The sequence below is a fragment of the Nelumbo lutea genome, chromosome 5 (genome assembly GCF_056320005.1).
Source record: "Nelumbo lutea isolate HS-2025 chromosome 5, American lotus-T2T, whole genome shotgun sequence".
Lineage (NCBI taxonomy): Eukaryota > Viridiplantae > Streptophyta > Magnoliopsida > Proteales > Nelumbonaceae > Nelumbo > Nelumbo lutea.
Window position 1 is genome coordinate 13,735,707 of NC_142688.1, and position 24,197 is coordinate 13,759,903.

At 35.7% G+C, this 24,197-nt stretch overlaps 1 protein-coding gene and 1 non-coding gene across 3 annotated transcripts; both read left to right on the forward strand.

Moving 5' to 3' along the window:
* Window positions 1-2,426: 2,426 nt before the first annotated feature.
* Window positions 2,427-2,499, forward strand: TRNAK-CUU (transfer RNA lysine (anticodon CUU)). Its single transcript has one exon. It is a non-coding gene; the product is annotated as a tRNA-Lys (tRNA).
* Window positions 2,500-17,423: 14,924 nt separating this feature from the next.
* On the forward strand, window positions 17,424-24,197 carry LOC148850472 (uncharacterized). Of its 2 annotated transcripts, none has more exons than XM_088944850.1 (5): window positions 17,424-18,988; window positions 19,083-19,156; window positions 22,666-22,801; window positions 22,959-23,267; window positions 23,697-24,197. In XM_088944850.1, the coding sequence occupies exons 1-5, from the start codon at window positions 18,851-18,853 to the stop codon at window positions 23,967-23,969; spliced, it is 930 nt and encodes a 309-aa protein (XP_088800976.1). In that variant the 5' UTR covers window positions 17,424-18,850; the 3' UTR covers window positions 23,970-24,197. The 2 variants fall into 2 exon arrangements, with proteins under 2 accessions (XP_088800976.1, XP_088800977.1); XM_088944851.1 differs by having other exon boundaries at window positions 17,430-18,988; window positions 22,959-23,240.

The following is a 24,197-nucleotide window of genomic DNA, read 5'->3' on the forward strand; positions in this document are numbered from 1 at the left end:
TTGGTCCATGTTGTCTGAGGCCCAACTTGGGAGTTTTACAAACACTGGAGTAGAGATAGATAGCTTAGTTTCAGGACCTGCTAACTGAATGGGCAAGTTTGTTTCATGGAAAACAGAAGCTCTATAGATTCTGTACCCATGGGCATGATTAGCAGAATTGTATAAACGCATCAAACTGAAGTTGGATTGTCCAATAACCCATGAGATTGGAAAACATCGTCATTCACTCCACCAGGACCAAATAATCCCTTCTTTCTGCTGGATCCTTAATTTTTGTTCTTCCCCATTTTTTAATCAAAATGTCAATCAGATGTTTTTATGTGTGGACAGTGAGCTTAGATTTCTTCAACCGTGTGGAGAGAGAGAGACTTATGAGACAACTGGCAACTTAAGGTGGTGTTTGGTAACGTGTTCATCTCGTGGATACACCATTTTGGTCCACGCCACGGGATGGACTTGGTCCACAGCATTTCCACACTTTATTTTGATGCAATACATTTCTTCTACATACTTTTTTTTTTTAATTTTTATATTTTAAAATAATAAATTTTAATATTATATCAATAAAATAATATTTTCTAATTTTAATTCTAGCACAAGCTTGGCGATGCTCCTTCTTCACTCCTTTTTATTTATTTAAATATTAAATTTTTAATATTTTTGTCAATAAAATAATATTTTTAATATTTAAAATAATTTTTTTATTTTTTAATTATTTTATTATCGTTTTTATTAAAATTAATATTTATTGGTTAATATTAATTTATGGATGCCTTTTCAATATATTTATTATATAAAATGCAAAAATTAGACATTTATGATCGAATATGTAGGCCATTCATAAAATGTATGTGAGATACATTGAATAAAAAAGTGGTGTGGACTGGTCCAATCCACATAATCTATTCACAGCTCAGAACAACAGTGGATTGTTGTGTGGTGTGTTCCAGTCCACAACCATCAATTTCTCATCCGCACTGTAGAATACCCCCACCCCTATCCATCTCAATAGTTGGCCTCCCTATGGGCCCATCCATACTTCATTTATGTTTTGGCTCCCTTTATAACAATTTCCTGGCTCCGCCCCTGCATAAATGGTGGGTCCCATTTTTATGGTGGGTTCTAGTCTCACGATGAGATGTGCGGTGTTAGATGAGGTTGATAGAGGGTTGGAACATGTTTTGTTGGCAGAAGATCTCAACTCTAGGCTACTTAGGGATCTCAATACAAGTTCAGTTGGTTGAATTCAGTATGGATTTGCCTTCACTCTAACCTTTAGGTTGTGTTTGGTTGCAGCGCAAATGATTTGGGTGCAAGTTTTGATATTTTTTTTTCAAATTTTACTTTACTTTGTTTGGTTGCAATAAAAATTAAATAAAATAAGACCCAAAGTAGAATAAAGTAAAATCCGAAACAAAATTAAATTAAATTTGCATATGTTTTCATTTGCACTCCCATACATTTGTACTAGTGCAAATAAAATTGCACTACAGCCAAACACAACCTTATGTTCAAATGGTTCAATCTAGGGATGTTAATGGGTCGGGTTAAATGGAAAACCTGGTTTGACCTGACCCTATAGGGTTGGATGCTACAGGTCAGTATCAGGTTAGACCCAATAGGATTGGGTCAGGCTCGAAAATTATGTATTTTTAAGGCGGATTGGATCAGGGTAGGGTTGTGACAACCCGTGCCAAACCCGACCCGTTGATATCCCTAATTCAATCCAAATCTGATCGGACCTGACTGATAACATGTACGTTTTTGAACCTGCCCTGACCCTGTAGGCTATAGGGTTCAACCAATACCAATCAACTTAATTTGAACCCGCAGTCTTTTAATTATATTTTTTTATAACACATTTTCAAAAGCCAAGAAACTGTGAGCTGGAATTTGATTTATGGGTTAGAAGGTTTCATTTCCTGCATAGTGAAAAATCCAAAACAAACAAAGAAATAGATTCCACTCTAAGACTATGGGGGTTAAATAGAATACCCTCCACATATATGTAGAATATTATGACCTCGCAGGCCGGGATAAGCAAATCCAACTTGGGTTGAAACATCAAAACCCTAATCCAATCATACACCCAAATAAAGTTGATCTTAAGCTCAGTTTTGAAAGAGTATAAATACAAATATATAGAGTACAAAATTATGTATTTTGTATTAATTTTTATATATTTATACTATACATATTTGTATTTGTATTCCTTCCGGACTGAGTCTTAAGGCCAAACAAGGTTAACAGTTTAACCGTATAATAAAAATATTATATCAATCACAAAACAACACTAGTAGGGGGAGGAGACCAGGCTCCCTAAACCCCAAAGTCCTCTTCCATGTGATTAGTTCTCGGTTCTTCATAAAATAAAAACATAAATACAGTTTCTTTGTGATAGACTTATTAATCTTTAGTGGCAAGGTGCCCGTCTAGCTCAGTCGGTAGAGCGCAAGGCTCTTAACCTTGTGGTCGTGGGTTCGAGCCCCACGGTGGGCGTTTTATTATTTGAATTCATTTATTAAAATTCAATCATCCACATGCAAGACTTATCCTATTTTGGTGAGAGGCAGAGAAGGCTGCTGACCGTGCCACTTTCCTAAAACAAAGAAATAAAATAATTCCATTCGTTTTTTCTGTTAATTGAATAAATCATTTATTCAAAGTTGGCAAGTTGCGTTTCTTTCTTGTGGTGCCAAAGCAAATAATTTATTCTATAATAAAGATTGGGTTGATATTATACTTGTAATATTCTCAACTGAACAGATTCACCATATCTTAAAGAATTTTCTTCTTGTTTAATTTTTTTTTTTTAATGAGAATTAGTTCCCATGACCCATCATATTCATTGTGAATATGTTATGAAAGTTTTCTATTAACATGTATGAAGGTTTAGAGTATCGATACGTATCGGCTGATACATATCATTATGGGACCACTCTTATACGTCTTATGGGTATATTATTGGGGGTCTGACCGGTTTAGAGGGTGGAGGAGCCCTAAACTGGCCCTCTGAACCCGTTGTGAAAAGAAAAAGGCATTGAAAGTTGTATGTTAAATTCATTGGGAGATATTTTCATTGAGTATTCTTTGGTTCTTTAGTAGATTGAATACTTTCCCCACTATAAAATATGAAAGAATATGGAGTATAGTAATTAACCTAATAAGCCAATCAACGTTCAAGAGTTTACAATTTGACAATATTTATGATGTTAGAAAGGCACGATACTGGATAACTGGAAGAACTTTGACCAATTAGACATATCAGCCCAATGAGTTGATTGGTCACCATTTTTTTGATTTTGGTTGATGGGTTATAAGTTTTTAGGTAGCATGCCACTTTTTATTATGGTAGGAATCTTACCATCTTTTTTTTGGTGCAAATGAGACTCTTACAACTTAATAGATTATTCACTATGTTTGGTTTGAAGGAAAAAGTAGGGAAAGGAAGGAAAACCTTGACAAATCTAGCTTGTATATAGGTTTTCCTTCCTTTTCCTACTCTATCCTTCAAACAAAACATAGGGTTAAAATAAAAAAAAAGAGGTCCTGTTACAAAAAAAAAGAAAAAAGAAAAAATAGTCATCCTTTTATTTTATTTTTTGGTATTAGATCACATACATTATAGGGGCTATAGTGAGTATGAGAACAGCTAGGTCATTTGTCTAAACAATTCAAACAGAAAAACCACTTTATAACATATTCACTAAAAGGCAAAATAAAAAGTCAACTCAGTTAATCACTTCAACCATTTAAATCCATTAGTTATTTCTTGGATAAATCGGCAAATAACCCCATGCGTGAAGTTGAATAGAAATTTGGTTTGATTTGAGTTAACAATTTGACGTTTGAACATCAGTTTGGGTATAAGTTAGGATCATGTCGGGGGTTAGTCTTGGGTTGGGTCTTAACTTGGCAAAGGAAAGAAGAGATTGATTTAATGGGAGAGGGGAAATGTTACAAATATATTAACTATTGGGGGTGATGAGAGAGAGTTTTAAGACTGGTCTTATTAGACAAAGCTGATAATGGACTTTATTAAAGAAAATTAAGACATAAAATGTTTAATTGTGATTTTTTATATTTTTTAACAATTTAATTTAAAAATATATAACCACATTTGCAAAAAATGAGAGGATGATATCTCTGTGAGCTCTATAGGAATGGCAACGGGGCAGGCTCCCTATGGGGAACCTGAATCACTGAAATTTTTTATTTAATTTTTTTTTGAAAAAAAATTTACTTAAAATAAAAAAAAATTAAAATATAAATAATATCGCACACATGCATACAAACACACCTCAACCCCATCCCAATCCCGACCCCAGTCAGAGATTTCTATTAATCCCCATCTTCATCCCCACCCCCACCAAAACAATCCCCATCCCCAACCCAATGGGGTCAGGGAGGTCGGGTACCTGGTGGGGATGGAGAAAATTGTCATCCTTAAAGTTCTATGATAAAAGTAATGATGGATTTTATTAGAGAAATTAAGAATTAAGAGGGTTTTAATTGTAACTATTTATTTTTTTTTATAAATTTAATTTAAAAAATAAATACCTACATGTATATGAAAAGTGAAAAAAAGGAGATGGTGCATACATTTTCTATGGCGAGAGGACCCTTCATTCCCCTCTTTCCTCTTTTTAAAATACATATAGATGCCTTTCTTTTCTTGTCCATACTGCTTGCTATTATGGAATAATTAATGGAATCAAACCAAATCATGGACATAGTGCAAGAGATTTCACAAAAGAATAAGGCAATAGGCTACTAGGTCCACTAATATGTGACGTATGGTATATTCCAATTGTTGGTTTTTAGTCAGCATTTAAACCTAATTTTGGATACCCCAATTCACTTTTGCATACTACTAAAAACTCTTGGAAGAATTTTCAACGGTAAACTAAGAATTAGAAAGCTTTATAAACCTTTATCCGGTTTGTTTTCTTCCAACCCTTAACTAAATCCAAATTCTCAGTTGATAAGGTCTCTAGTTAGTTCCAACCCTTAACTAAATCCAAATTCTCAGTTGATAAGGTCTCTAGTTAGTTGTAGTAGAGATTTAGTGTTCAGGTGGTTGTTAAGCTGGCCCAAGGTGTCACGTGGTCGATTCCGTGGCCGCCCCCTTAGGACCACATCGGTATCGTCACCCAAAATTGTGTGAAGGATGGGTGCGGCTAGGAAGAGTGTCCCACATGGACAATGAAGTAAATTCTGTCGGGAAAGGGACCTTGGCGGACAACCTCATCCCAAGAATCTCAAAAGCCCTATCTGACCCAAATACGGACGTCCAACTATAAATAGGTACACCACGCTCAAAGTAAGGGACTTTTAGACTCGGAACTCAATCAAGCACCCTTCTTGCGTTCACCTCGGTCTCGACCAACCACATATATCTGTTCATCTTGACCAATCTCTTTACTACTCACTAACTTGAGCATCAGAGTGCCTACATGAGGAACAATTCCTCATGCCTCTGACTCTTCTTGTGATTGTAGACTTCGATGTACAACTTTGTCCTTCCATCTCAGTTTTGTCCAGCTGATAGGATTATCTAACTACAACCTCGGTTCAGAACACCTCAGACCGGATAGCATCACTTAGGATCAAATCCCACCTTCACCAGGGTTTAAATATACCGAATTACCAATAAGTCCATTTTGGCACGAGTTTAGAGTTTGGTCCAACCCAAACCTTGCCAGATGCATCTTCACCATGAACCCGAATTGATCCAATTAAAAAGAGAGGGAACATCAAACTTGATCCAATTCGTTACCTGCAAGGGTTGGGGTTTATGGGTTTGATGTAGCCCCCTGACGCACCAAGAAAAACCTCAAATCCAAAAATTCCCCCTCGTCACAAGTTGCTATTATTCAGTTATCTTTTTTAGTCTTAAACATTCATCTATTATTACTATCTAGGGGGCGTTCTTTTTCTGGATTTTGAGAGGGGGGAAAGTTGGTCAAGGGGATTTTGATGTCAATGGGATTTTGGTTCCCATTGACCAAGAATCACATGTTCTTATTTCAGATTAATGTGTGGGTAAGTGATACCCATCTCCTAGGTGGGTAAAAGATTTTTCACATTTGGGAAAAGTTGCCAATACTTGAATAGAACAAAAATGCCCCTTACGATAATGGATTTTTATGGCTAAAATGATCATTGTCTTATTTGCATGGAAAATAAAAGAACATGAGTAAATGCACTTATCCGAATAAGTCTTTCCTAGAAAACACTTAGATAAATATATTTACCCGGATAAATAACTTACCAAAATGCGAACAAGACCTTAAGGTAAAATACTTTAAACTTTCCCTAGCTTTTCTGACAATACCATAAACTTCCCTTTCGATCCCTTGCCTTATTATTTAGGGTAATTGCATTAAACCTCCCCTTGTCAGAAACCGAGGGTATTTTATAGATAACCCAAATAAAATATGCATTGGAAAAACTAGAAAACAAGCTGCATAACCATAATACAAGGTGCCAACTAGCTAGTTAGTGAAAAAAGAAAAAAAAAAAAAAACTAATTCGTAAGGTTTCTGGCTGATTGTGGTGGGGACCGAGGCAGATCCCGTCTGCACCAATATTGGGGTTATGGGTTTTGGGGATGGTTAAGTAATAAAAAATAAAATAAATAAATAAAAACTTTATCTCTTTCTCTCTCTTGATTCTCATCAATATTAAAGCTCCAGTGTTTTCAATGTTAGATCGAGTTACATTAAGTCAATGTTGTCACTTAAATTCTTTTAAAAATTAAGAAATTATAATCTGATTTAAGATTTATCTAAAAAATGTGGAGATGTCTTGAAAGAGAGAAAGACACCAACCAATTCTAATCTCTAATAACGCATAGAGTTTCAAATTCTAAAATATCCTAGAGGTCTTATGCAACCTTCATCAAGCTGGTAATTATCGGAAATACACACTAAGAATTCTTACCAATAAAGTAATTCAGAATTAATGCTAATATACGAGTAGATATTGGTGTTTTAAGGTGAAAGTATTTATTATTTTGAATTATATAAAATTACAGTAAAATTCTAAATTCTAAAATGTGATGCAATATACTTTTCCGAAATTTAATTGAGTATCTTATCCATTGAAAACCTTACGAACAAATAGAATATCCATCGGTCTTTCTTCAACTACCATGTGCCCATGCATAAATGACCAAGAATTCAAAATCCACCGTTGACTATTTAATCTTGGAAATCGCCTACACCATGAATAAGCAATATTCAATGACTGAACTCTAAATTTTCCTTTTTTTTTTTTAACCAGATATCATTTTCAATTATTATTTTTATGAGGTTTTGGAATTTTTTTACTGTATCAACCGAATAAAGAAGTCTTTTTTCTTTATATCATGCGGAAACTTGCTTAGCAAAGTGGCTTCACGTCAATGCCATCCATTCTCTCTTAACATAAAACAAATAAAACAATCCTATCAAAGTGACGAAAAACTAAAATTAATAATAATAATAATAATAATAATAAAATCTCCCCAATCACGCTTTTTCATATTTATATATAACCATAAATTGCAATAGTAAGGTGGTGTTTGATAACGCATTTCAGAGCTAACATAAAGTCAAAAATACCCTCAATAGTTTTGAAATGATGTGATTTGACCCTGCTTAACTCCAAACCTAAAATCCTAAGATTATTTGTATTTTCTCGAACGAGAAAGGCGATCATCACTTACGCTACGTCTGAAGATTGCTCCAAGTATGTTCATGGTCACAACTCTTTCTTTTCTTTCCATTTTGCTTCTTCGTTGTTATACATCTAATCTCTCGTGTTGCTTCTTATTGTATTCTTCATTTTTTAGGTGTTAAAGTAGCATCCTCAGGCTAGACGCCTAGCCAATGGTGACCAAGCAGCAAAGGTGTGTTCTTCTTCTTCTTCTTCTTCTTCAAATGGCTGTTCATAAGAAACCAATTTTAGATTTTTGAGATAGACAAAGAGAAAACACCAATCTCCCCGTCATCGTAAACCAAATTGGAAGAGATAGAGGCAGTCATATTTTGATTTGTTTATGTTTAAATATTTTGATTTGTTTGCAATTGTTTGATTTATTTGAGATAGACAAAGCTGCATTTTGATTTATTTATCATAGTTGTTTGATTTGTATATATTTATTTTGATTTGTTTGAGATAGACAAAGCTGCATTTTGGTTTTATAGGTGTTGTTTATTGGGAAATTTTTTCTTCATAATAAATGGTTTATCATTGTGAGACTGTTTGGAGGTCTGTTTTGAAGGTTGTTATGCTCTGCACACACACACAAAAAAAAAAAAAGAGGGCTTATAATACTTAAGACATGTCAATATGAGTGTGTGTGGAGAGGAGGAGAGAATCATATTATAGGGGTAAAATAGTAAAATTAGGCAATTTGAGATGTTAAAGTTTTGATCCAACACAAACAACATTATCTATCCATAGCCTCTAAAAAGTAGAAAATCATTTATGCCTCTTTTTAAATTTCAAACATTTTTAATATCTTTTTAACTTTTCAAACTTCAGGTTTCAGATTTATCAAATGCCACCGAAGAGTCATTGTCATTGGTATTACATGATTTGCATTGTTACATGGGATGGAGATTGAACAAGATGCACGTAAGGGATGTTGAGTGGAGTTTGGATCAGTTGGCCAAATAATCCCATTGGGAAATTTCTTGTACTTTATATTTTGTTCAAAGGGAGATGTTCTTTATGTGAGGATGCAATCGTTTGGCCAGAGATCCAAAGTATTCTCTTAAGTGACTATCTCAACTACTGGATCAATATCAGACAAATCTTTGTATTGGGATATACATTACTCCAGTAATTGCATCCGTCCCTGCCTCCTATTCACATGAGAAATCAGAAAGGACTCAATTTGAATTGGGATCTGCTTCTCACACACTGCACCTCACAACGACTTCACATGCACATCCCCATGTATTAAAAACATCTCCCATAAATAATAAGTAATAACACATAAGTACTAAAGATGTTCCCAGTACATAATGGAATGCGCATGTGAGGTGCACTTTGTCGGGATCGAGCAGATCCAATCTCGCTGAAATCAGGTTACAATGTGATACGAATTATCTGTTTTTGATAAACGTTGATATTAAGATTGCTAAAAATGAAAGGGAAAAGAAATTTCTATGAATACTCTTTAAATCAGTTATTCTTAAAACAATAATGTCGGATTTCAGAAGGAATGCCATCAACATAAATTCACTTGGCCAGGTTTTAACTGATTCCACATAAATCCGAGTCAACTTGATTGAGCTTTCTTACCTCGTATTCCCATTGGGATCTATGTTGAATGCAGTGTAGCAATTTTTTCCACCAACATTTGGAAAAGAATTTTATATGGTTATAAAATCTATGAATAAATTTATTTTTTTTTACAATTATCCCTACTCAAATAAAATAGGAGGGGTCAAATAAAATTTGGTTTCTTAAATATGGTCCGTTTTTAAGGGTGAATAGGTAAGAAATAAAGAAAAATATCAATGTCCGTGTCCCATGTAAACCAAGTTGAGGTTTGGGACTTATGGTTTTACCTTTTACGTTTTTGTTTTCCTTTTCTTTTGTTTTTTTTACCTTTCTACTTAGTATCCTCAATCTTAGAGATGATATATTTTCATGTCCCTTCTATGTACTTGAATTCGCCCACCTAATTGGATAAATGATGGAAACTGCTTTGGCAGGGATAGGCATAGCGAGTGAAATCCCGGCCTTCTCAATTATGCTTTAAAATTTTCCTTTCCTTTAAGTATATCCCTTTTCCAGAAAAAAAAAAAAACTATTAATTGAAAAGGTCAGGAATTTGGGTCCCTTGATGAGAACCCATCTCCCTGAGGGATTGAAGATGGAGGTTCACTGTTTTTAAAACCGGACCGGACTGGATATTGGATCAAAAATATTGGGAACCGGTCACTGGTTTGATTTTCCTCTAAAATCGTTTTTTTCTTTAAAATCGTTGATTTTGGTCAGCAAACTGCTGAACCGGTCGATTAACTATTCGAATCGTTCGAACAACTTTGACCATTTTCCAATTTATTAATTTTTTTGTCAGAAATAGGTCGGCCGTTGGGGCCAAACAATCAGACCATTCAAACCGATAACCGAACCTCTGACTGGTTCAATCACCAGTTCGTTTTTAAAAATCATGTGGAGGTTAACCTTTCTCCCGAAAAAGGATCAGGATCGCAACTAGAGAGTATGATCCCTGATGAGGGCAGATTTGGCCCTCCAGTGGAATTGTGACACGTGGCACCTCATGCCAACTAAGTGTGACCTCTTGACAGCTTGCCACGGGCAGCTCGCCATAAGCAGCTTGCCACAGGGAGCTCGCCATAAGCAGCTTGCCACAGGCAGCTCACCATAGGCAGTTCGCCACAGGCAGCTCCCTACAGGCGGCTAGCCACATGCAGCTCACCATAGGCAGCTCACCCTCATAGCTTGGCAACTTAGACAGCTCGGCATTGCATGGGCAACTCGCCACTAAGCAACTTGCCACTTGTAGGGTAGTTCAGTACAAGAGTAGTTTGACGTATCGTAGGAAGATCTCCTGCATGACGACCTGGCCTAGACACTGACCCGCCGACTGACACGGGCGTTGACCTGACGACCTGGCCTAGACATTGACCCGCCGACTGACACAGGCGCTGACCTGAGAACCTGGCCCAGACACCGACCTGCCGACTAACGCAGGCACCGCCCTGACAACCTGGCCCAGGCGCCAGCATGACAACCTCGAGGAGTTCACCACCGTACCCCGGTTTTGACGGGATGTGACGAGTCTTACCGGTTGGAGGCTTTTCACCCACCTAACCCATGAGGACTTCGGTATATAAAGACCTCACCCCCCAAAGGGGAGGAGGATGGAAAAAATGGAGGTAATTCCTGTTCTCTAGCTCTCTCGTTTCTCCAATATCATCTTCAAAGCTCTCTACAATCAGAGTGCTAACTTAAGCGTCGGAGAGCCCCCGCCGGGAAAATACCCCCGGGTCCTCTGATTCAGTTCTCGCAGGTCCCTCTGCTCCCGGTGCCTGCAAAGAGGAGGAAAAGATGGAGTTCTCACAGGTCCCTCAGCTCCCACTGCCTACGAAGGAAAGAATATCACCTCATGCAGAAGGCGGTCGGGTTGCGCTGCACTAGGGAGCTCCACCTTTCTCTAAGTCATAGGCCACCTAGTAGGGAACTCGCCACCCGGTAGCTCTCCACCAGGGAGTTCGCCACCAGGCAGTTCGACACTAAGGAGCTTGCCACCAGGCAGTTCACCACTAGGCAGTTCGCCACCAGACAGTTCGCCAACAAGTAGCTCATCACCAAGACACGTCACCACCGGGTCAAATAACAAGGTACTTAGCCAAAAAATTTTGGCATCACAAAACATTGGTATGTAGCCAGAAATGGTTACATCAATCCCCACTCCGAATCCATGCTCAATGACTAAGTTGATGTTATAATAATGACTGTCCCCACATATCACATATCAAAGGTGTTGATCGATCATTGGTGGTTCCTAGTCCTAGCTAGTTGATTCATGATTCATCCAACTATCTATCAAGCGATCTAAGGAAAATGAATGAAGTCAAATCAATGTGTTCAGTGGTGGGGTCTTATATTCTCTGTGATAATTAATCCAATCAGCAGCGATCCCTAGATGCGGCTGACATGTCAAGTAAAATTGCCACGTAGACCATCCAACGTGGTAAGAGATGTCGGTGACTTTTTTTGAGAATGAGATGTCGGTGAAATTGGGCTTGTGCAAAACAAAGGAACAATATGATACAGACTGTGTGGAGCAGGTCCAGGTTCCACCATCCGTGGATGACAACGAACGGCGAACGAATGGTGCACAATGGGGTCCTGCAGCGCCCTGGTACAGTGAATTCACTGCATGACTGTACCTGTTTTTAGTAGGTTTGGACTAAGTTTGGGTGGACCAACTGCTCCCAAAATTATTGTCAACTTTGACAGGTGGGAGAGTAGCAGCTGTGCCATCTAATATATTATCAATACAATAAAGTGAAGTAAGATATTATCATCGATCAATCAATCAATAAGCCAAACAATGAAAGATAGGGCATATAAATCTTCAACCTATATATAATCTAATCACCACGCTTTGGTTTCTTTAAGGAATCCCATGTTTTGTTGTTTGTGTACGTTGCAAGTCAAGTTGCACGTGGACTTCATTATCCTGCTCACTAGTCTTGCCCACTTGGCCCCTTTCTCTCTCTCTAATTAAAAACTGTGAAGGGTGTTGGCGCTGTACATGAAGATGATATATGGATGGTGTCTGAAGCTCTGGTGATGGTTATAACTCATCTGCATTGGAATATAAAATTGCGCGTAGGCCAGGTTTTGTGTGTGTTAAATGCCTAAATTTGGGTTGAGTTGATAATTAGTACAGCAAAATCGTATGGTTTGGCCTAAATTGGGCAAATGAAGCGGTTTGCTTATGAGTCTAAATCTCCTGCCCATGAGAAATTTGTTCATATTTATTGGAATCAAACATGGAGAACATCTCATCCTCTGCATAGTATTATATCGGGGGAGATGCTTTCAATTCACGGGGATAGTGTATTATAGGTAGGCATGAACAAAATTCTTGTAGGTAAGAGATCCGGAGTCCTTGCTTGCATATCAGGCATTGCGCCAAGTAGACCCTTTGGTGAGTAGTTGATAGATGCCACGCTGGCTTTCCTTTTCTGTCCAATATTAACGACTCCACTTCTCTCTCTGTTTCTGTTGAACGAAATCTCTCTCTCTCTCTCTCATGAAACCATCATCTTCTCCATTAAAAATTCAATCTCATTTTTTCACTTTCTATAAAAAGACTGAGGTAAAGGTAAGTAAAGATTTATCAAAAATAAAAAGTAAGTAAAAGTCAATTTTATTTACAAGAACAGGGGTCACGAATCAGAATTGGGATGATTCATTTAAATTTCGACCATCTGGTTGAGTAGAATCAGAATCCCATTCTCATTTGATAGAATGGTGATTCCCTCTCTCTCTCTCTTGGAAATAAGAATCTATTTCAGTTTTTCCAATTCTGATTCTAATTATGAGCCAAACAGATCCTAAATATTGACATTATATGCTCATAAAATAAACTAAAATTTCGGATGGTCATGTACTGATGTGAGGCCAATTAGTGACATCATTTTAATAAAAATAAATAAAAGGGTATTACTCAATGTCGGTCACAACTATATGGGGTCTTCAGGGTGGATTGGACAGGGAGCCAAGCATTAATTTATAGTTGTCCACAGACTCAAAACTAAATTTTATTTTACCATTATTACAACAGGTCAACAAGTAATAGCCTTGTAATAAAGTTAAACATAATTTCTTTAAATATTTTGCTGTAGAGTTTGACTGAACAGATCAATTGAACCTTGATTTGGATGATTCTTTACCTGACCAAATTTCTAAATAAGTTGCCAACACCATTCCCAAATGATGCTTAAACTACTTAGAAAACATCTTCACAGACACTAACTAAATTCAAAGAACTACTACTTATTCTGTCCATGTGGGCTGTGGAAAGAGATTGTAAACAAATGGATTTTTCTCTATATAAAAAATTTACAACTTTCTCTGTCATTTAATTAGCAACCTAAAGATGAAGCCACATTAGGTGGCAGTCACACATGAGTAACATCTCATGTTCTTATACATTATTATACATGGGGAGATGTTCCCAATGCATAGAGTAAGTGTTATGTGAATAGAATTCTTGTGGGTAGAAGAACAGAAATCTTATAAAACATTGAATCAAATTTTTTAAAATTGATCTGGACAAATAACCGTTTTAGAGGCCGGTTCCCGGTTGAACGTTCCAACGGTCCACAAGGGTATACACAGACACAGTGGCAGTACAGAATAAAGTTGACAATTATGGCCCCCTTTATGTCTGTAGAGAGAAGAAAACCAGCAGAAACTACTTCCAAGCATAGCATTCGTATTCTCTCGTCAGCTTGTGATCCGCAGAACAAGCATGACAGGTTACAGCGTTGCAGGGGGCTCATTGGGATCGCAAAAATGTGTCTTGTAGTAAAAAAAACACATCTGGCTCAATTAATGATATGCTAACCCTAAAAAATTAATTAATCAAATTGATGGTTCAGTTTTGGTTCAGTGTTTTTAAAAATTAAAGGTATTGGTTCGGTTTCAGTTAATTAATATAGAAAACTCGTGGTTAATCAAATCGACCGGTATACATATATTTCCATATATTTTATATATATTTATGTATATTATATCTATTATTTATATTATTTATATATTATAAATTAATAAATATGCATTATATATAAATATATATTTATAATATATAAATTTATTATTTATTATTTAAAATATAATACTTTATATATTTATAATTTTTTTATATTTTTATAATATATATTATAATAATTAAAAAAACTGAAAACCAACGAACCGAACCGACAGTTAACCTAACCGGTTAACTGATAGGTTTTGGTTACCGATTTTTTAAAAAATGGTACTATTGGTTCAATTACAAAAAATGCCCCACGGTTCGGTTATGAGCGCCCCTATTGGGTGGATTGGTTAGGTTTAAAAATGTTTATTAACATATTTTTTGTATAGCAATGTAGAATTGATTGAAATACCTACAGATTTCATTTTTAAATGTATTATTATATATGATTAGAGAGAATATATTTTTATATAGCAATATTAGATTACCCTATTGGTACTACTTTAAAAAGTATTAATAGCATCAAGAATGTTTTTGGAATTTTTTGAAGACCAAAATTATCCTTCTATATTTAAATTTATTGATAAAAAATGAGGGCAAATAGGGTAATATAATATTGCTATTAAATGAGTTGAAAATATGTAATTTTAAGATACTCAATGCATTCAATTCTCTCTCATTAAATCCAACATTTAAGGTATTAATTTGCATTCACTTTCATTGATTCATATATTTAAGGCATTTTTGTTTGTTCTCATCATTAAATTCTATAATTAAATCCATACATAATAAATTAATAATTCCAAGAACATAAAACTTAAACTTTTAAAATCTACCTAGAAAAAAAAATAGTGTTTTCATCTAGGTGGTAACAAGAAATTAAACCAGGTTGGGTAAAATGGCCCAATCCATGTTGCCACAATTAAATAGTAAAATTAAAAAATGTATAAAATGCAAAAAAATATATAAATTTAATAAAAATGAAAACATTTTTAACATCGTATATTTGACATACTAAACAGTAATAGGTATGATAAACAATATTTTAAAAACCGACCGAAGTTTAACCTTTTTTGCCTTCAAGTCATAGGTCACCAGTTCAATCATCAAGGTTGAATGGGTCAAACCGATCTACATCATCACTCTCTCTCTCTCTCTCTATGTGTGTGTGTGTGTGAAAATACATATTGTATTCATAAATAGTGTATAACTATGTTTTACATATAATATATGTCTTCTGTTACATTTATTTATGTTTTTTATTTAGTTTTAATTTTTATTTATAAAAAAGATTAAAAATTGCAATTTGGGGCAAAAAAAGAGACTCTTTTTTTTTTTGTGAAAATAGCAAGGCAAGACACCTAAGGCCCTTGGGGCATATTGATCTTGAAAATTTACCTAAAGTAAAAGAAAACATCGGAGTGCAAAGTTATGGCCTCCAAAAGTTTGCACATAATTAAGTGTGCAACCCATGACTCTATAGCCAGTTGAAGGGGTCAATGGTTGAACTACCTGGGTTAGACAGTTTTTGACCGAAAGGGTGAGTCTCAACAAAACCAAACCTGAAAATCAAGGCCAAGTGACGTTTTGAACGGTTGATTTGGTTGAGGCAACGGTAGGTTGAAAACACTGATGATAAATAAGAAATATTTTTATTAACGATGGAATGGAATATAAAATTTCAAACTGATTGAAATAAAGCTACTTTTGTATTCTCTCTTATTAATTCTCATATCTAAGGTATCTTTTGTTATTAAATCTTATATTTAAGATGTATTTTTTCATCATTAAATTATACTAATTAAATCCATAATATTAATTTTAATAATATAAAAATAAATATTTTTAAAAATATTTTGAAAACAAAACCATTTTCTTCCCTCCTAATGGCGGGAAAGAAATTTAACCATTTGGGGTCAAATGGGTTAATAAATAATGCCATAATTAAATAATGAAAAATAAAATAAGTAAAATATACAATACAAAAAAAAGAACTAGACCCATTTCTAATGTTATATATTCATTATAGTGAACAAAAATAAGTATGAAATGTAAGAAGTATTTTTATAAATGATGAAAATGGAATGACAAATTTAAATCAATCTATAAATGAAATGATGTCATAGTCAAATAATAATAGTTTTAAAAATGGAAAATACAAAGAATCACAAAAATTGAAAAGTAGAGAAAATTTTGGGCACATATCTAATGTTATGTATTTATACAAAAATAAAATATTGAGCACATCTATAATATTATACATTCATTGTATTGAACAAAAATAAATATTATAAGAAATAATTTTATCAATGATGGAAATGTAATACAAAATTAATGTCAATCTAGAAATCACACTATTTTTCTTTTTGGGTGGTGGGATAGTGGTTTGGGTCAAATGGATTAATTGATAATATTATAGTTAAATAATAAATTTTTGTAAGTAATAAAAAAATACATGTAATCAAAAAAATATATGAAAATTGGGTTCGACTATAATATTGAAAAGATATGATATCTAGTTTTTTTTACCAATTAGCTGGTATAAAAAATTTGGTAGCCAATCAGATGTTATTTATCAAAATTCATGGATGGCTTTGATTGGTCAAAACTCTTCCGGTACCATGTCTTTCCCACATCATAGATTTTTATATATTAATTATGTCAAACAAAAATTGTGTGATATGTAAAAATTATTTATATAATGTAGATGGATATAATTTAAAACTGATCAAAAAACAAAGCTATTTTCTTTTTTTAAATGGGAGGTCAATGATCCAACTTTTCAAAGAAACTTATAAAAAGTATAGATTTTTCTTTTCAAAAACATTTAGGAACATTTCTAATGCTATACATTTATCATATTAAATAAAAATTATTTTTATTTATGATAGAAATGAAATATAAAATTTAATAATAATAATAATAATTGTTATTATAATTTAAAATTTTCATTGCAATGCATGTGTACATTTACTATAAGTATTTAAGTTTATTTTTAATTATATTATTTGTTTTGTTAATTTTTTATTCATTTCTTAATTATGATATATCTAAAATTCAATTAATTAATATGAAAAAAATTCTTACATGCAATGCAAGTGCTTAACTAATAGACTTAACTACTAGGAAGTCTCTTACAAGTTTAGATATAAATATCTCTCCATGAAATGAAATAAAGCTTAAAGTATGGAGATATAAGACTGTAAAAGCTGCTCGAATGTGGTTGCCCTGACGGGAGCCGAACTCGGAGAGAGAAATGGAGAAGAGTTAGAAGTTATTCGTGGACCATCATGCTTCATGAGTGGATATTGAAAAATTCAGCATTGACAACATTTATTAGTTACTGGCATTAGGCTACTGAGGTGAAGGGTGGCCTGCGGGGGGCAGTACCGAGAGATTGATGTGAAGAAATAGCTCTGTATTTGGATGTAGCAGGTCCGATTTGGAGTTTCTGGCTGGAGTCCGGCCATGTTTCCGACTGGTTGTCTTTATGTCTTAACACCGGACGACCACTGACCAGTGACCACCCCTGGCCCTTGTCGAGCTCCATTTTGCTGAATATGTCATACAGCTGGAGTCTGGAGTCTGGATTACCATTTTCACAACCGTTTCGTTTTATGGACGCATGCCCCCATAATGAGAGACTAGGAAATAGAATTGGATCGATCCACAGAAGTTGGAGTCTGCAGCCTTCCGATGACAGGAGTTGCACCGGATCCTGCCGATCACCTTCACTTCACGCGTGCTTTCCTCCCCTCCGTCATCCACCGCCTGCTCTCGTCACCTCCACAGTCCACACACACTATTTATTCCCCAAATCCCCCCAATCATGTCGATTCTCACTCGCAACGGCAATTCCCGTCACATCGACATTTTGGTCATTCTGATAATTTCCAAGGCGTTTTTCATAATTTGGTCCCTAAGATAGTAAGATGTAACGGAATCTCTCGTTTAGTCTAACGTCTTAGCAGATAATAACCCTGCCTTGACCAAACTACCCCTCGAATGACAGTTTGAAATTCAAAAATCAACCTTCTGAAACCGAAACCTTCGCTACTTCTGGCCTAGGTTGCTCTACCCTCGCTCTCAATGTGGGGAAATTTCGGTGAATTCACCCCTAAATACGTTGATTCTGATCAGAACTGAAACCGAGTGGAGCCGGTTGTCTATCATGGAGAAACAGACACGTGCCGGTTGAATGTACGGAACGAATGAGAGGCGAAGCGAAACAAAAATTGAAAATTCAAATTAGTGGTGGAAGTAGCCAGTAGGACGGTATGAGGTATATCCTCCAGTTTTAAAGTTTAAAAAAGGTAGAGTAGCAGATTGGGAAACTCATATAGTGGGCGAGAGCAGGCGAGAAGAGAGAAAAAGAGAGAGAGACAGAGAAAGGGAGAGGACAGGCACGTCATTTCCGGAGATCGAGCTTTTTTGTGCGTGAAGACAGAGAAAACGCAGAGCCAGAAGTGCTTCTTAAAACTAAAACCATTAAAGGCAAGGAGAGGAGTGAGAGAGGAGAGATCTGGAGACCTGTTTTCCTTTCGTTCTCACTCCTCATTGTTTAGGCGAGCACTCCAGCTAGAGTACTAAGATAGAAGTTGAACGAAAATGGAGAGAACTACTCCTGTGAGGAAGCCTCACACATCTACAGCGGATCTGCTCACATGGTCCGAAAATCCTCCCGCCGACTCCTCTGCTTCAAATTCTGCAACTTCCGGTTCGCGACCGACAATCCGTACTCACCAAGTAAGTGTTTCTGTTTTTGTTAGAGAATGGAATGGCTTTTAATATTTGTTGGATATTTGGGCGACTTAGGGTTTTCTTCTTGGAAAAATTTCAGCCGTCCGACGGGATTAGTAAAGTTCTCTTCGGCGGTCAGGTTACTGATGAAGAAGTCGATAGCTTGTTGAAAAGGTGAGATCTGTTCGAGTCTCGAGTGTGCTTCAAATTCAATGGCACTGTTTCTCCTTTTTTTTCTTGCTTGTAACTTCGAAGTTTCTCTTGTTATTGGAGTTTCCATTTGTGGTAATCAATGCTATCCTATGATGAGCTGGACGGAGACTTCGTTGTTTCTCAACTCCGTTTCGTCTGCATTGTTCATGCTTTTCGCATTCCTTGATTTCTGTTCCACTTTTTTTAAAGGAAAAGATATGGGATGCTTCGGGTTTTAGTGAAGTGTTTTCTTTAGATCTGCTGGTCGGTTAATGGTTTTGACATGCTCTTTGGAATGTACACCTCTTCTAAATATTTTGTCATCGATCTACCTAATTCGATGAGGCCACTCGATTTGAAGGAGTATCATGTATAAGTAATCCCTCTCTCTCTCTAATGGTTTTCACTTTTGATCTGATACTTTAGAATTTAGATCCCTTAAAATGAAGATGTTCAGATCTTCAAGGAATTATAACCAGATCGACGTACTTGGATATGATAGATTTCTCCTCTGACTGATTATTTTGTTCTGATCAATGAACTCGCTGTGGATTGTCAGAGTGACAGTTGTCTGCGAGACTTGATAGCTTGTTGTACTCTTTGTTTTTTTCCCCGATAAAAAAGGAGGTTGTGTCCCATTCCAATCAAAAGAACGGCTGCTGGAAGACATGTTTTCTTATTTCCCTAAACTTCATTTGCGTTTAACTTTCTTAATAGTAAGTCCAAAAAAATCCAAAGTTTGAGGTCTGGATGCCTTGCACCCCTTTCCTCGGTAGCTTTTAGGAAGATGGGATTATGGATTGCATGCAAAAGATCTCGTCCTTCAAGCTAAAATATTATCTCTTTCCCTATCTATTATGTCTTTTAACTTCATGGCTTTTCACAACACCTGTTCAGCAACATATTGAATTCGCATATTTGATCTTCAGTTTGTATGCCAACCGCATCATATATCCCTTACGGTGTTACATCTCCAAATATTTGCAATGGTGAATTTGGTATTGATATAAAAATAGTGTATCTGTTGTAAAGGAAACGATCTCTTTAAATTCCTAGTTCCATAACTATATTCATAATACCAGTTTGGAAGGAAGTTCTTGCAGGAGTTAAAATATGTGATAGTTTTGTCTACTACACTTGGAACAATGCAAATAATGTCAATTCAAGGAGTTCAATATTCTCAATCAATTTAGAATGTCCAATAATGAGCCTTGTTTGGAGGATTCAATTATACAAGATGCCTTCCTAATACATTGGTGTATCGATTTTATTCTTTCGAATGACATTCATATCGGAAATTCCTTGAGGTGGTTTCCTTCTGGTTGTTATTCTGGAGCTTCTGGTTCCTTGGTTTTTTGGACATTTTGTACATGTGGTGTTAGGGATGCTGTTTTCTTTTGAGTATGTCAGATCCCCATGATTTGTTTTCTTTTGTTTGCTTTCTTCCTTTTATTGTGTTTTATTTTTCTGATCTGTTTTTAAAGAAAGGAACTTTCATTAAAACTAAAAAAGGGAAGGATTCACAAGATATATAAGACATACACCTCACCAAAACAACTCAGAAAAGACCAGGAAAAAATGATCCTCCCTAACAGTTACAAAGGTAACTAAGAATTGCTATATGAGGAGTTACTGCCCACCTTAGATTTTGCTAGAGCATCTGAAACACCCGAGACAGGATTTCCCTGATCTCAATGAAACATTACTAATCAATAGGTAAAAGAAGTTACTAAATGCTACATTTTGATATGTTCTAGTTGTGTAGGAATAAGTGATGTTTACAAATGCTTTGCTAACACTCTTAAAATATAAAAGCATGGAGCAAAATTAATTTAAATCCTACAAACTCTCTTAGTTTGTTTAACTTTGTAATAGTCTCTTAGAAACTAAAAACAATTTATTGTATGAAACTTATTGAAAAAAAAAAACTAAATCTTCTATGAAATCATGCCTAATTAAGCTACTAACATTTTATGCAGATCCCTTTCAAATATCCTTCCAGGATCATTATTATGGTTATTTTATTGGTTCAGAATTTTTTTGTTGGGAAAGGGAATTTTAACCCGGCTAGTTCGCTACATATATGCCATTTACCTATCACTGGGACTTTCTTTCTGATGCTTTCTTCTAATTAACCTCTTTATCATGAGAGGTGACTGTTTGTATTGTCCCTCTGCTACGAAAAATTTTGTTGGGGGCACATTCTAAAGTTCTTTTTTTTTTCCCCCTTGATAGTTTTCCATCTGTCTATGTTTATGTCTTCTACAAGTCCTAAAAGAAACTACTGTGCTCAGGAACATCTGTAGATTTAATGCTTTGTAGTTTGACTAATAAGTCTATTGTACAGGCTGCCAATTGTGGGTTAGAAATATTAAATGATTGTCTATTTGAGTGGACCTGGGAAGTAGACAGCTCATGCATCCCTTGCTGGGCCTTGTTTGTTATTGCCAGTCTCTGTAAGTGAGAAGTGCAACTAAGTGCCTGAGGCTCCCAGAGCCTGAGGAACAGGAGGGTTCAAGGCAAGGCACATGCCTGGATTTAGTGAGGCATCACTTTTGAAAAAGACTAGAAGAAAGTAAAAAAAATATTGTATAAGACCATGCGAATTTAAGGTTAATTCATCAAAAAAATTTGAAAGCCTAACAAATTTCAAATGCCTATTAGCTTAATTAATTGGAGTATCAAATTCTATACTTGACTTGTTTGTAAACTATGTATTCAACATCATGAATACACCCTACAATATTGTAAACTATGTATTCAACATCAAATTCAAGGTTAATTCATCAAAATATAGCAACAAATCTCAGGTGAGATGCACATGATTTCAGGCAAGGCACACAACACATTATGAGCCTCAACATACTTGCTCCACTGGTTATTGCTTGTTCTCTTTATTTTAGATGAAACTTTGAATATTTTGCTAAAATTTTGACATATTTCAGGTTAAACCGTAAAAGATTTTTTCTGAAATTAATGGAGCAATTAAGAAAGATTGTTTCTAAATGATGCTTAAATGATAAGAATAATAGGAAATGGTTATTTAAGTTAGTAGGGAGGTGGAAAAATATGATTCAATGCTACTCATGAATATGAAGTAATAAAAATATTGACAAAAAGTAGGGTCTCACTAAATTAAATTTTAGAGGAAATACTTGTGCTGAATGAAATGCAATTTTTTTTCATCAAATTATAGGCCTCTCACTTCATTGACCATTACTCTATTAGATCTTTCCTTCAACCAACCATCCTGCTGTTTTGGTACATCGCTTTGTAGTTTCTAGTAATGAATGACTTCTAACTGATTATGTAAGTAGTAAAATATTATTTTTGCTGAATAGATATGATCTATATGCCTTTATAGACTGTAGCTCGTTTTCAAATATCAGAAAAACAGAACATCTCCATGGTGTGTTAAATTCAACAAGATGACACTTTGCCTATATAGTTTTCCTGAGGCCTTCTGGAACAATCTGTGTTAAAATTTGCAGGAAACCATGCTCAGGGTCTAAGTGGAGGGAGATGACTGGTAGTGGTATATTTGCAGCTGATAGTGAGAATGATGCAGCAGAATCTGGTAGTGCTAATCCGGCTTCTAACAATAAAACAGGATTACGGATTTACCAGGTATTTGTTTTGAGATTTAAGGTGCACTACAGTATGCATGCCTCTCATTACTGCATTACCATGACAGCTCCGCTTATAGCTTTCAGATACATATACTCATATGCATATGCTTAGCAGAATGTCTAACTGAAATTTGGCTTATGGTTGGGTTTCTCAGCAAGCACTGAGTGGGATCAGCCAGATCTCATTTAGTGCTGAAGAGAGTGTTTCTCCCAAGAAGCCAACTTCAATTCCTGAGGTGGCAAAGCAGCGAGAGCTAAGTGGGACACTTGAAATTGAGTCTGAGGCAACGATAAGGAAGCAGCTATCAGAGGCAAAGTGCAAGGAGCTTAGTGGGCATGATATATTTGGCCCCCCTCCTGAAAATCCACCTCGACCATTGGCTGCACGCTCCTTGGAGAAAGAAGGCAAAGACATGGGAGAACCCGTGCCACGTAATGTACGCACATCCGTCAAAGTGTCTAACGTGAGTGAGTTAAATGTGTGGGGGTGGGATTGGATCCATTTTGATTTTTCTTTTATTTTTCATCAATTTCTTCTACTCTCTAATCTTCCCATTGCTGTATTATTTTGTTTTTTTTTTTAATTTCTCTTTGCTGGTAATAAAGATTTACTTATTTATAGGGTGTTTTATATCGTTTTAAATGGTACATGGAAAATAATTCCCGTTGGTTTTGAATTATTTTGTCATGGAAGATGATATTTAGAGAGCCAACTTCTGGTATGGGGGACATGACAGGCTTGGACAGGCTCTTCAATTTACCTATTCTGACATGCATTTCCACTTGTACTCATTTTTCAATTTACCTACCTCTATTATTATTGTTGTTAATTTATTTTTTCTGTTTTCTTCAGAGATCTAACTGGGTTGTGATTTTGGTGTGAATTTTAAAAGCCTGCTGGAGGTCAGAGTAATTTCATGTTTAGCGAGGAGCCGGTGGTGAAGACAGCAAAGAAGATACATAACCAGAAATTTGCTGAGCTCTCCGGCAATGACATCTTCAAAGGGGATGCACCTCCCGGTTCGGCTGAGAAGTCGCTTAGCGAGGCGAAGCTGCGAGAGATGAGTGGGAGCGACATCTTCGCTGATGGGAAGGCAGCTTCCAGAGACTACCTAGGTGGTGTCCGCAAGCCTCCAGGTGGTGAGAGCAGCATTGCCTTGGTTTGACTGTCGTGTCTAACTTCTCCATTTTTATATTATTTCTTGGTGTTTTGGTTTTCTGTTAATTCTTAGTGGAATGATATCTTGTATTTATGAACTGTTGAAGGGCCTCGTTCTACATGCTTTGATTGTGGGTGGGTTCTGGCCGAGTTGGGGGTGTGTCGTGTTCGTGTGTGATATATTAAACATCTTAGGCTTTTAACATCCAAACCGGAAGAATGGATTCTTATCTAA

Excerpts from the sequence above, each read along its gene's own strand:
- LOC148850472 (XM_088944850.1), top strand. The coding sequence starts at position 18,851 with ATGGAGAGAACTACTCCTGTGAGGAAGCCTCACACATCTACAGCGGAT. Across the intron at positions 22,802-22,958 it reads CAGGATTACGGATTTACCAG|CAAGCACTGAGTGGGATCAG; the intron begins GTATTTGTTTTG and ends TGGGTTTCTCAG. Across the intron at positions 23,268-23,696 it reads CATCCGTCAAAGTGTCTAAC|CCTGCTGGAGGTCAGAGTAA; the intron begins GTGAGTGAGTTA and ends GAATTTTAAAAG.